The sequence below is a fragment of the Halteromyces radiatus genome (assembly GCF_025201355.1).
Source record: "Halteromyces radiatus strain CBS 162.75 chromosome Unknown BX664scaffold_5, whole genome shotgun sequence".
Lineage (NCBI taxonomy): Eukaryota > Fungi > Mucoromycota > Mucoromycetes > Mucorales > Cunninghamellaceae > Halteromyces > Halteromyces radiatus.
The window spans coordinates 2,229,913-2,242,251 of record NW_026251691.1 but is presented as its reverse complement, the minus strand read 5'-3'; the positions used below and the strand labels follow the sequence as shown (position 1 = coordinate 2,242,251).

Genomic DNA, 12,339 nt, shown 5'->3' with positions numbered 1-12,339 from the left:
CAAGTCATGATCGTGGTCCTGGTGATGGCATTAGTTGTGATTCTGGTCGTAGTTCATGGATATTATCGATTATAGTGTAGTTACTTATTATTATAGTTATGTAGTATAGTTATGTAGTATAGAATATTTGTAGTGATGAAATAAAATTATGATTTCAATAGTATATTTGTACTGATCAAATGAAATTCCTTGTTCTGGAGGTCGACCATATCTATATTTCAACCGTAATAGTGTCCTACCTAGATTTAGTATATTTTTGTCATAGATTTATTGAAGTCAAAATATTTTTATTATTTCTAGGCCTAGCTATTTAGGGGGGAGGGTCCTAGAGGTCCTAGAATGCATATCTAGGCTAGAAATTGTATAGGAGTCCCCTAGACGTCATAGTAAAGTTTATGTAAATAAATTCAGATTTAAGATCTGAATTAATACAAAACACTACTAACAATTGGTAAACGATTTTTATTGGAATTGATAACGATTTTTCCGGAATCCATCCTATGTCATATCCAGCACCTTCATCGCGAATAAAACCCACATTTGAGATAATGAATCAGTAATTTTATTTGAATTAATTGTAATTTAATATGAAGAATAAGATGTTATGTACAGAGAATGGGGAGATGATATATAGAAGTAAAAAAGGACTAATCATAATACGTGGTTGTGGTTGTGGTTGTGATTGTTTCTGTTTTTTCCTGCCTCACTAAATATAATAAATAAAAGGAGTAAGTAAAATTGTCTGCATATATTTCATTGCGATGGACATGACATTTTTACCTTCCAAATCGAGTAATGTCAAAAATGGCATCCAAATCAGCTTCATCGTCATTGTCTTCTTCGTCGATATTGTCTTTACCGCTGTCGTCATCGTCCTCATCGTTGTCATGGCCTTCATTACTACCGTCGTCATCTTCATCGTCACTGTTGTTATTGTCGTCGTCTTCGTTCTTGCTTCTTGTTTTCTGTATACACAAGAAAAAAAAAAAGTGAGTAATGGTATAGACTGCAGTTGATACGTTTTGAAACCTTATTTCGAATGGCATCCGAAAGGAAAGAAAAATGTCCTGCAATGATGAGCATTTTGATTGAGTTTCATTTGGAGGTCACCTTTCATCTTGCTTTACAATCCACTATATGAGACCAAATTACCTTGTTCTTGAACAGTTTTTCGGCTTATACTCTTCCTCCAGTTCGTAAACCAAGTCATAAACCAATGCTGCTTCGATATAATTGTCATCCTTCTGCTTTTCTTTTTCGCGCTTTCTGTTCTTCGCTTGCTTTCCAAATTTCGTGCTAACATCCGTAAGAAGTTTGTTCATAATGGTATTGATAATTGTTTTTTTTTTTTATCATTTCTTCTTCGCGGTCAACTAGTTCAGGAGAAGGTGGTTGCTGCTACGGTCGATCCATCTGTAGGATGTGTTTGATGCTATCGAGTTCGGTTTGCTGAGCTGTAAGCATTTTCAAAATTTTTGATAACTTCTTGTTTATAATAACTTGGTAATTGGTTGAGTCGCTTTCGGGAGGTATATTGAATATGATATATCGAAAAAGAAGAATGTTTTGGAAGAGAAAGAGTAGCGTTTTTAAAAAAAATCCATCTGATAAATATGTCCAATTATTTAAACGCCGTCGCATCTATGTAAGGGACGTACTTATTTTCTGTCGACGGCTAAATTGGCGGCTTCGGGAAATTTTTATCCGAAATCTTTTTAAGGGTGACTCCTCCTTTTTTTTTTTCTTTCACTCTTTTTCTTCACTTTTCTTTTTTTTTTTTTTTTTGTATTGACCTTAGTCTTAGTATATCATTTTAGTAGTGTTTATTAGTCTTTAGTAGTTAAACTTTTATTCAATAAAGACTTTACTTTTATTGAAATCACTTCATTACATGTCAATCAATTGATTCCATCTTCGAATGTACTTTTTTTTTTTTTACATGTGAATGCATTCCTTTTTATTTTCTCTTTTTTTTTTTTATAGATAAGAGAAACGCTGATACGATACGATTCCAATATTCTTCACTTCGATATAAGTTTTTATTGTGGATTAGTTACTACGACAAACCAATGACTTCGTCACCAAGCCACACTACTTGTGAAATAAATAGTGATACCCCTTTTTTTAAAATTTTTTTTCTTCTACTCTTTGTTTTTCTTTATATTTTCCTTTTCTTTACTATAGTGATATCTACGTAAATAACAACATGTCCTCAACTATCTACACTGCCAACAACCTTCGCGATGCTTTGCTCCCAACAACTGTACGAGGTGTTTATGAACTTCCTTTAGAAGTTCCTATCTGCGTTCAATTTGACGAGTGGGACGCCTGTCGATTGAAGATACAGGAATTGTGTTGTGAAAAGTGGTGTGTTTTGCGCACTTATAAACGTAGACGTGAACTTGCGACTGTGCTTTACAGTCGAACCTATCACTGCCACAGAAGTGGAGAGTATCCAGTCAGGGAGCGTTCTCAACGTCCTGCTCAAAAACCTTCCAAAAAATGCGGCTGTTCTGGAAGTTTGAAGGTGACTCAGTATGCCAGTACACCTGACATAATGGAGTTCGTTCTTCAAAGAGGACACAGCGGTCATGTTCCTGGTGAAAGAAGTGATCGAAGGACTCTACCACTGACCACGCAAGCGATTGACTTGATTACGAGGGAATTGAGACAGAGTGGTAATTGCAGCAACATCCGAATTAGCATCATGCGACAACTTGATGATTGGATTGAAAATAACGATGGCAATCCCAGCTTGAGACCAGTCAATTATGAGGATGTCTATAACAGAATGTTGAAGGCATGTCATTAACAGCAAAAAAAAAAAAAAAAAAAAAAAAAAGGCTTCCACGCACATTTACAGATATCACAGCTTGCATGAATCGGACTTGTACTAAGAGTATTTCTTTTTTTTTTTTTTTTTTTTACGTATATATCAGATCAAACACCAGTTGTACGAATTCCATCGAGATGATATGACATCGTTAGGAATATGGTTAAATAGGGTCCTCCCTTTACGCAATTACAACATATTCACTGGCAATTTACAAGCCTACAGTAGCAACACCAGCCTCTTTGCCCTAGGTTTTCAATCACCAGATCAAAAGCGTAGAATGGGTACTTCTATTTCCTTTTGCTTGGACGCCACTCATGGCATTTCCTCCAAATCCATGGATGTTATGTACACGTTGATCATCAGAGATCGCGTTACTGGCAAGGGGTATCCATCAGCATACATGTTTACCAATGATCATTCTGTTGGTTCCATTAATCAATGGATGGTTCATCTACGCGATAGCAGCAATTTTCGTCCTCAATATGTCACCATTGATTGTTCCGTACCCGAGGTAAATGCCATCAAAGCTGCCTTTCCATCTACTTTTATCCATTACTGTGGTTTTCACGTCATGCAAGCATGGAAGAGGCAATTGAAGCAGAAAGTTCGATTAGATGGATCACATACTGCTCGTGATGTTGCTAATCTTCGAGAAGAAATGTTGATCAGCCTGAGAAGTATTTTGGTGGCGAAGGAAATTGATGAATTTCATACTCGAGTTGCTTGCTTCCAAGAGGAGTATAGTGGTCAGTATGAATTCTTGGATTATTTCGAAGAATCATGGATTAAGGATGAAGAAACAATGACACGATGGAGTCAAGCGTACCTTTCACCAGCCCATTACAACATGTTCACAAACAATTATATCGAATCATGGCACAATCAACTGAAAACAAAGTATTTCCAAAGATTGCGAAACAGACGTTTAGATCGTTTGGTGTTTATTCTTACTCATCATGTCGAATATTTTAATGGAGCAGAACGGGAAAGAATAAGTATCAATGACGGTCGAATGGGTCCTATAGAAAATCAACAAGCTCGTAGGTTGTACCTTGCATCCATTGTTGCTATCGAAAGAATGCCTACTATGATAACGAATCCAGATGGTGATAATAGTAGCTGCCCTTCTAATCCTATTGGTACTTGGTCTGTAAGATCTTTTTCAAATGAAAATTCCCTGTATAGAGTGAAGGTTAATGATGATACGTTGATTGAATCGTGCACTTGTGATGATTTTCAACAGAGACTTGCACCATGTAAGCATATGTATATATTGAAAAGATACACGGGATTATACATACAATTTCATGAAGTCATGGAAACCCTGGAATCAAGAGGTGGTACTAAAAAAAAAAAAAAAAAAAACAACTTACATTTCTTATTCTGTTCGTAGATGAGCCCGATGTGAATATGGATCTGGATGCAATCGCTGGTGATGATGATGATGATGATGATGATGGCAATATTGCTGAAGTACAAGTCGACCATCAAGCCACTGTAGAAGAGTTGGACGTTGCTGTTGAAGCCGTTAATGTAGATGCCCAGCTTCAATCGATTAGTTCCATGATCACAAGTGCATACCATCAAAGAGAAGACTTGGAAGCTGCAAGAAGAATACCCAACTTGTTACCAGATATAACAACAAGAATGGAAACGACATTAAGGGAATACCTTCAGCTATTCGAAGAACTTCGCAACCAACACCCGCGTCAATTCCGTCGTTTAAACCGTCAACAACACTAATATAGTATCACACAATTTTCTTTCGTCTTTATCGTATTTGCGTATTTCATACTTTATCTATAAAAAAAAAATAAAAAGGAATGCATTCGCATGTAAAAAAAAAAAAAAAGAAAAGTGAAGAAAAAGAGTGAAAGAAAAAAAAAAAGGAGGAGTCACCCTTAAAAAGATTTCGGATAAAAATTTCCCGAAGCCGCCAATTTAGCCGTCGACAGAAAATAAGTACGTCCCTCCTGGTACTACCTCGGCCTTTGAAAGCCACTTCCATTTTTGTTTCGTCACTTCCTTTTTAGGGGTGCTCTCACGATGCCATCCTCCCAACCCCCCCTCCCAAGCTGAAATTGAAAATTAGCCAATAAAAGTAAAGTAGAGACATAAAAGGATATTTCCATTTTCGTGTAGGTTGTGTTACTGGGAGGACGGATTAGTTGCTAAACTGATGAGGTATAAAAAAGGGAAATTGTCGTTATTTCACATTCCGATGACAAAATTACCGTAGCAATCTGCGTGACCTGGTAACAAAAAAAAAAAAGTCTCGCGTTTTTTGTGTTCTTTTTTTTTTTTTTTTTTTTTTTATTCTTTATCCTTTATCTGATACTTTCATCATTACTTATTACAAAATGAACTTCTCTATTCTTGATTATATTCTTCATGACGACGACTTCAACACATTGGTCATGATGTTTTTGGAACAACAACAATTGGAAACGGAACATTTCATGAATGAATACCAACGTCTTTGTATTTATTTCAACCTCACCTTCACTACTGGTTGGACCATAGCGATGGAGTGTTTTCCTGGTGCTTTCCGTGCTGAACGAATGTCAACAATCAACAATGGTAGTTACTGGACGGTTACTCACGACAATCTGAACGATGAAGATGATAGCCCTCGAAGTTACAAAGCACATTACCGAATGAATCGTTCAACTTTTGAATGGTTGGTGGAAACCTTGGCCTCACATCCCGTTTACAACACCAGCGATCTTCAACTTCCTGCTTACAAGCAGATTGCGTGTGTTTTGTGGCGATTTGCGAACACACACTTTGGATACAGAATGGCCTCGACTCATCTTGGCATTTCTCAAGGTGCTTATCACAATTATACCAAGCGTTTCCTTCGTGCCCTCTACGACACTCATCGTGATGTGATCGCATGGCCAATGGGTGAAGATAATCAACGTGCTACGGATGCTTTTCTTGGTGATGGGACGGTGAAACGACTTCCTGGCGTTATCGGTGCGATTGATGGCAAGCTTGTTGTTATCCACAAGCCTCATGGTGTCGACAGTGAATTCTACCGTGACCGAAAGAATCACTTGTCTATCAATCTCTTGGCTGTGTGTGACGCGAATATGCGGTTCACTTATGTGCACGCTGGGAACCCTGGTAAAGCGCTATTATTATGATGGATGATGGATGAAATGTGATGTTGACTTTTTTTTTTTGATAGGTCGAACTCATGATGCTAGAGCCTTCTCCAGAAGTTCCTTATGTGATCGGCTACTGAACAACAGTGATATTTATACCCCCAACAACACATTCATCATCGGAGGTACAGTAACTAACAACGTCGTTATAAAGAGAGAAAAAAAAAAAAAAAAAAAAAAACTGAATTCCTTTTTTATTTTTGTAGATTCAGCATATCCACTGAGACCAAACCTGATTACACCATACTTTGCTAGAACTGCGGATGCATCGATGAAAAGATTCAATGAAGTCCACTCTGCGACACGGATGGCAATAGAACGTGCTTTTGGACTGTTGGCAGGAAGATGGAGATTTGTGAAGCAGTACCTCTATTTGACTAATGAAGACCGTTTGATCAGAGTAATTCATGCCTGTTGTATTCTTCACAACATTTGTTTGAACCGACAAGACATTTTGGAAGAACAACAATCAGAGGAGTTCCAACAGCTTGATGCGATCGACAGCACGAATGAAGTAGATGGATCTTTAACTGTTGATGACGATGACGATGACGATGATAGTAACGACAACGGTGGTGGACACGACTTGGCAAGTAGTACCCGACGAAATTTGTTTGAAATGGGCAGAAGACGAAGGGATGAAATACGTGCATTATTAGATGATGATCAATAAAACTTTTTTTTTTTACAAAACTTTTGATAGGCAGATATTTTATACTTTATTTTTTGGAAGAAAAATGTGGGAATACAGCAGTAAGGTAAAAATAAAAAAGGGAGGAAAAAAAAAAAGAGGAAGAGGAAAAAAAAAAAAGGAAGAGGGAAAAAATAAAAAAAATCAATTGTGGGGGGAAGCGTGGGATGATTGTGATGATGATGGTGGTTGCGATGATGGTGGTGGTTGTGGTGATGATGGTGGTTGTGGTGATGATGGTGGCTGTGATGATGGATGTGATTGTGACGATGATGGTGATTGTGTTTGTCGTATCTAGACTGATATTATTGTGTAACTTTAAGATCTCAGCTTCTTGTCATTTAAGATTGGATTAGAATAGTTTTTTCTCTTTTTTTCTCTCTCATTTTCAATTCTTATTGAAATAAACTATATCAACAGTCTCATCGTATTTTCGATTTGTCTTTTATTATTATTTTTATATTTGTTAATCCAATCAACTATCTTATTTTTTACGATGAATTCTAACAACAACAACAACAACAATAACAACAACATCAACATCAACAATAACAACAACATCAACATCAACAACGACAATATGTCGGATACCTCTGCTCCTTTCTCCATTAATGGCACCGATTTTGTCAACAACATTATCAACAACCATTTGGAACGTGATGTCATTATGACAGAACAAAACCATCAACCCTCTTCCACTTTTCAAAGTGGTTTGGGGGCCTCAACCCATGCTTCTCCTGAAGCTAGGGCCGAGTGGGCTGTCGCTGTGCTTACGCACAAGGCAGAAGAGTCTGAAGTGCTCTACACTCAAGCACTTGCTCAATTGGATAATTCTGATGAAGCTCGTGCCCATGTTCAAAAACTTTTTGAACAAGCACAAAAGGATCAACAAGCCGTCGATGATGGTCGGGCTATGTATGAACGTAAGTTCCCACATAACCCAAAGTTCTTTTCTTTCGAACGCCGTAGAGCTGAAGAAGAAAGAACAAAGGCTCAGATGATGAATCGAAGCCTCGTTGTTCCCAAATACCTTCCTCAATTAAAGCTGGTCAACAGTTATGAGGTTGGTAAAGAAATAAATGACAAGTCGTTTACTTCGACCAAACATTTTTTCAGTACGCTGGAAAAAATTTTCATTTCTCATGGTTTACAACCTGAAAATGAATTTCGTCGTTTGTTTCCAAGATGTCTTGACGGCGCTCAAACTTTCTTTTTTGAAGGTTTATTAAAGAAAATAAATGAAAAGTCAGATGGTGAAACAGAATGGGCTTTCATAAAACGTCAATTTATTGACAAATATGATACTCCAGCTCAAAAGTTTAATGCTTGGCATAAACTTGTGTCGATCAGACAAAATTCTAAAACCATCGACGAACATAATAAGATGTTCGGTAATTTGTTAACCATGACTGAATGGGAAACAATGCCTGTCTCTCTTCTTTCCAATGTAGTTTATTTAGCTACATTAAACCCAGAAATTAGAAGACAAGCAACGGAGGGGTTGATCACCCGATCTGCCCCGAATTTTGACGTTGATATTCATCAACTGATGCAAACCGTTGCTGGTATGGACATCCAAAGAACAGAAAACCCTAGAGGTTTTGCTCAAAAGCGAAACATTCAAAATGATGTTTCGTTTGTAAAGAAAATAAAAAAGGCTAATACAGTCTCTGATGGTAAAAGAACAGGTGTTCTTTGTTATAATGGTTGTGGACAGATATATCTTCCTGGACATGTCTGTCCTAAAAAGAAACTCAACGGCCGAGATGGCAAAAATAATTTGTTCTCTCGTGCTGCTATACGAACCAAAACGGTTGTTCAAAAACAAGAAGATGCTGATGATAAGTTGAATCTTATGTCAGAATGTAAGGCTAAGAATAAGAAACAAAATTTAATTCAAAATAATCAAAACATTAATCAATGTCTTATTCCGATTTATTTAGAACAAAAACCTATCATGGCTTTGTTAGATGGTGGTGCAACTTTTTCTGCCATCGATGAAAATTTTTGTTTAAAAAATAATTTTAAAATAATTGTTCTAAATAATAAAAATAAAAATCCAAATGATTGTATCCATTTAGCTCATTCTGATCATGTAATTCAGCGTCTAGGTTATACAGAACCTTTAGATCTTTGTTATAACGGGAAAACTTTAAAATATTCTTTTGAAGTAATGAAATTAACCGGTGATCAACAAGTTAGTATTGGAGCTGACTTAATGCCTTCACTTGGCATTGGTTATTACGGTTTAGTACAAACATGGGATCCACTTCCTCAAAAGATGGAAGAAGATCCTGATAAAGATAGAGAAATCCCAAATGAAACACCAGCAGGTACAAAAGAAGAACAGGAAACATTCCATCATTTTATTAAAAACAGTTTAAAACAAAATCAAGCTATCCCTACAAACGCTTTTTGTACACTCCCTGAATCTGTGATATACTTACCTATGCCTAAAGGTGTATCATGTTACAGAAGACAATACCCCATTTCTCATACATTGAAAGAGATGGTACATCAAACTGTACAAAATTGGCTGGCTGATGGCATCATTGAACCTGTTCCTGCTAACATCGATAACAAATGGAATTCACCATTAACACTAGCACCTAAAAAAGATATAAACGGTAACTTAACTGGTAAGCGACCATGTTTGGATCCTCGTCATATTAATAAGTATTTACCTGATGATCGTTATCCTTTACCATTAATAAGTGATATCTTCACAAAATTGAGTGGTGCCAAAGTATTTAGTACCCTTGATTTAAAAAGTGCCTTCCATAGGTTCAAAATTCATGAGGATGATCGTCATAAAACTACCTTCACATCAGTAGACGGTAAACAATATATGTTCAGAGGTTGCCCATTTGGTTTAAAACCTATATCATCAAAATTCCAAAGGGTGATGAGTATTTTATTCACTGATCTACCATTTGTCACCACATTTGTGGATGATATCGTAGTTTATAGTGATAACATGCAAAATCATCAATTACATGTTAAAACTATAATTGATAAGTTAACTGCCGTTAACCTACTACTCAATCCAGACAAATGTCATTTTGCACAAAAATCCGTATACTTACTTGGATTCTCTATTTCAGAAAATGGACGATCACTTGATGAACGCAAACTGCAAAATATTGACATGTGGCCAACACCGCAAACAGGCAAAGACCTTCAAAGATTTCTTGGTGTAGTCAACTATTTCCGAGATCATATTCCAATGATGTCAACTGTTACCGATCCATTGAATCAACTGCGTAACCAGGATAATCTAAAAAAGAAGTGGACACCTAAGCATGAGCAAGCCTTTACAACTCTGAAAAAGCTTTTGCAAAAACATATTACCTTATCACACCCCAACTTTCAAGAGCCATTCCACGTAGCGACGGATGCATCGAACGTTGGTATTGGTGCTGTCCTCTTCCAAAAAATCCAGGGTAAAACAAACTATATTGGGTTCATGGCAAGATCATTGTCCAAATCAGAGCGTAACTACTCTACAACAAAAAGGGAATTGTTAGCAATCATCTTCGCTTTCAATAAATTCCACCAATTCCTGTGGGGTAATCCATTCACACTCTACACGGACCATAAGGCTCTGATCTATATACATTCACAGGAACATATGAACCCTATGATGACAAATTGGTTAGACACATTGCTCGACTATACCTTCACAGTCATCCATCTACCTGGTACCCATAATATTTTACCTGATTATCTTTCACGCCTTTTCCCTAGCATGTCAAGGCTGGAAGGGGGTAATAACGATAACACGTTAATAAACAGATCTGTTGAAATAAATAGTGCAGATAAAATGGAACCACCAGAAGAAGAACGTCAGGAATTATTAAATAAAGCACATCTCTTTGGTCATTTTGGTGCTGAAGCAATCGTCAAAGCTATTCATAGTAACGGTATACATTGGCCTAAATTAAAAGAACAAGCAGTTGCTCTAGTTAGTAAATGCCCTTCATGCCAAAAATATAACATAGCGAAACATGGATATCATCCTTTACGCCCAATATCCTCAAACTTACCAGGTGACCACTGGGCAATTGACCTTGCTGGACCTTTACCTACAACAAATCAAAATAATAATTATATTTTGATTATGAGAGATATCTTCTCACGCTTTGTAATAATACGGGCAATACCTGACAAAAGAGCTGACACTATAGTCAATCAACTGATTAATGTATTCTGCGATTTTGGTATACCTAAGATTGTACAATCGGATAACGGAACAGAATTCGTTAACGATATGATGAAACGATTCAAGAAAGCAGCTGGTTTTGATCACAGATTAATAACCCCATATCATCCAAGGGCAAACGGTGCAGCAGAAAACACTGTAAAAACAACTATGAATGTCCTAGAAAAAGTAATAGAAGGAAATGTGAATGAATGGGATAAATATCTTCCGTCAGTACAATTATCTATAAACAACAAAATAAGTCAAAGAACAAATACACCTCCCTTTACTATAATGTTCGGTCGTAAGCTTAATGACTTCGTCGACTTTAGGGATGAAAGTATTAAAGAAGAAATGACAGAAGAAGAAATACAACAACGTATAAAACAAATGAATGAAGTGATATTTCCAGCTATACAAAAAAGAACGCAAGAAGTAACAAAGAAACAAAAAACGAACTTTGATAACAAACATAAAACTTTTACTTTTCCACAAGGAAGCCATGTGATGATAAAAAATTCACAACGTACAAAATTGGAGCCCAGATACACTGGCCCTTTTGAAGTGATCAAACAAAATCAAGGAGGTGCATATATCCTTAAAGATCTAACAGGTGATATCCTACCAAGAAATTATACACCTTCGGAACTAAAACTCATTTCAATGGATGAAATCATACCAGAAGATGAAGTGTATGAAGTACAAGCAATATTACAACATCGCTTAAATGAAAAAACTAATAAATATGAATATAAAGTACGTTGGAAAGGTTATACACCAGAAGACGATACCTGGGAACCACATCACAATTTCCAGGATCCAAGAATCATCACTGATTATTATAAAAGAATCGGTTTAAAGGAACCTGTTCGACCTCAAAGAAAAAATAATAAACGGAAAAGAAGTTGAACAGTTCTACAACCATCACTCCCATGAATAAAAAACCATATCCTGAATAATCATGCAGCATGATGTATAATTCATGTTTTGTTATAACATTAAAAGATACAGACAAATATATAATAGACGTCTAACAGACTGGAAGGGGGTGATGTCGTATCTAGACTGATATTATTGTGTAACTTTAAGATCTCAGCTTCTTGTCATTTAAGATTGGATTAGAATAGTTTTTTCTCTTTTTTTCTCTCTCATTTTCAATTCTTATTGAAATAAACTATATCAACAGTCTCATCGTATTTTCGATTTGTCTTTTATTATTATTTTTATATTTGTTAATCCAATCAACTATCTTAGTGTTGATGTTGGCAACTGTGATCTACCATTTTGCAGTATATCCAGGTACCGTTCCATGAATCCTTCACGTCTTTGTTCGCATTCTCTCCACATGCTGAAGAACTGGTTCCATCGACGATCGCTTTGCTCTTGGAAAGCTGTCTGCATTTGTCGCATTTCATCAAGAATTTGACGTTGTTGTCTTTCC

General features: G+C 36.4%; 1 protein-coding gene across 1 annotated transcript; it reads right to left on the bottom strand.

Annotated features, from left to right (window-relative positions):
- Positions 1-651: 651 nt before the first annotated feature.
- Positions 652-1,322, bottom strand: BX664DRAFT_315986 (uncharacterized protein; the record flags this gene model as incomplete). Its single annotated transcript, XM_051542704.1, has 3 exons — positions 652-706; positions 781-957; positions 1,153-1,322. The coding sequence occupies 3 exons, from the start codon at positions 1,320-1,322 to the stop codon at positions 652-654; spliced, it is 402 nt and encodes a 133-aa protein (XP_051399474.1).
- Between the last annotated feature and the right edge of the window lie 11,017 nt (positions 1,323-12,339).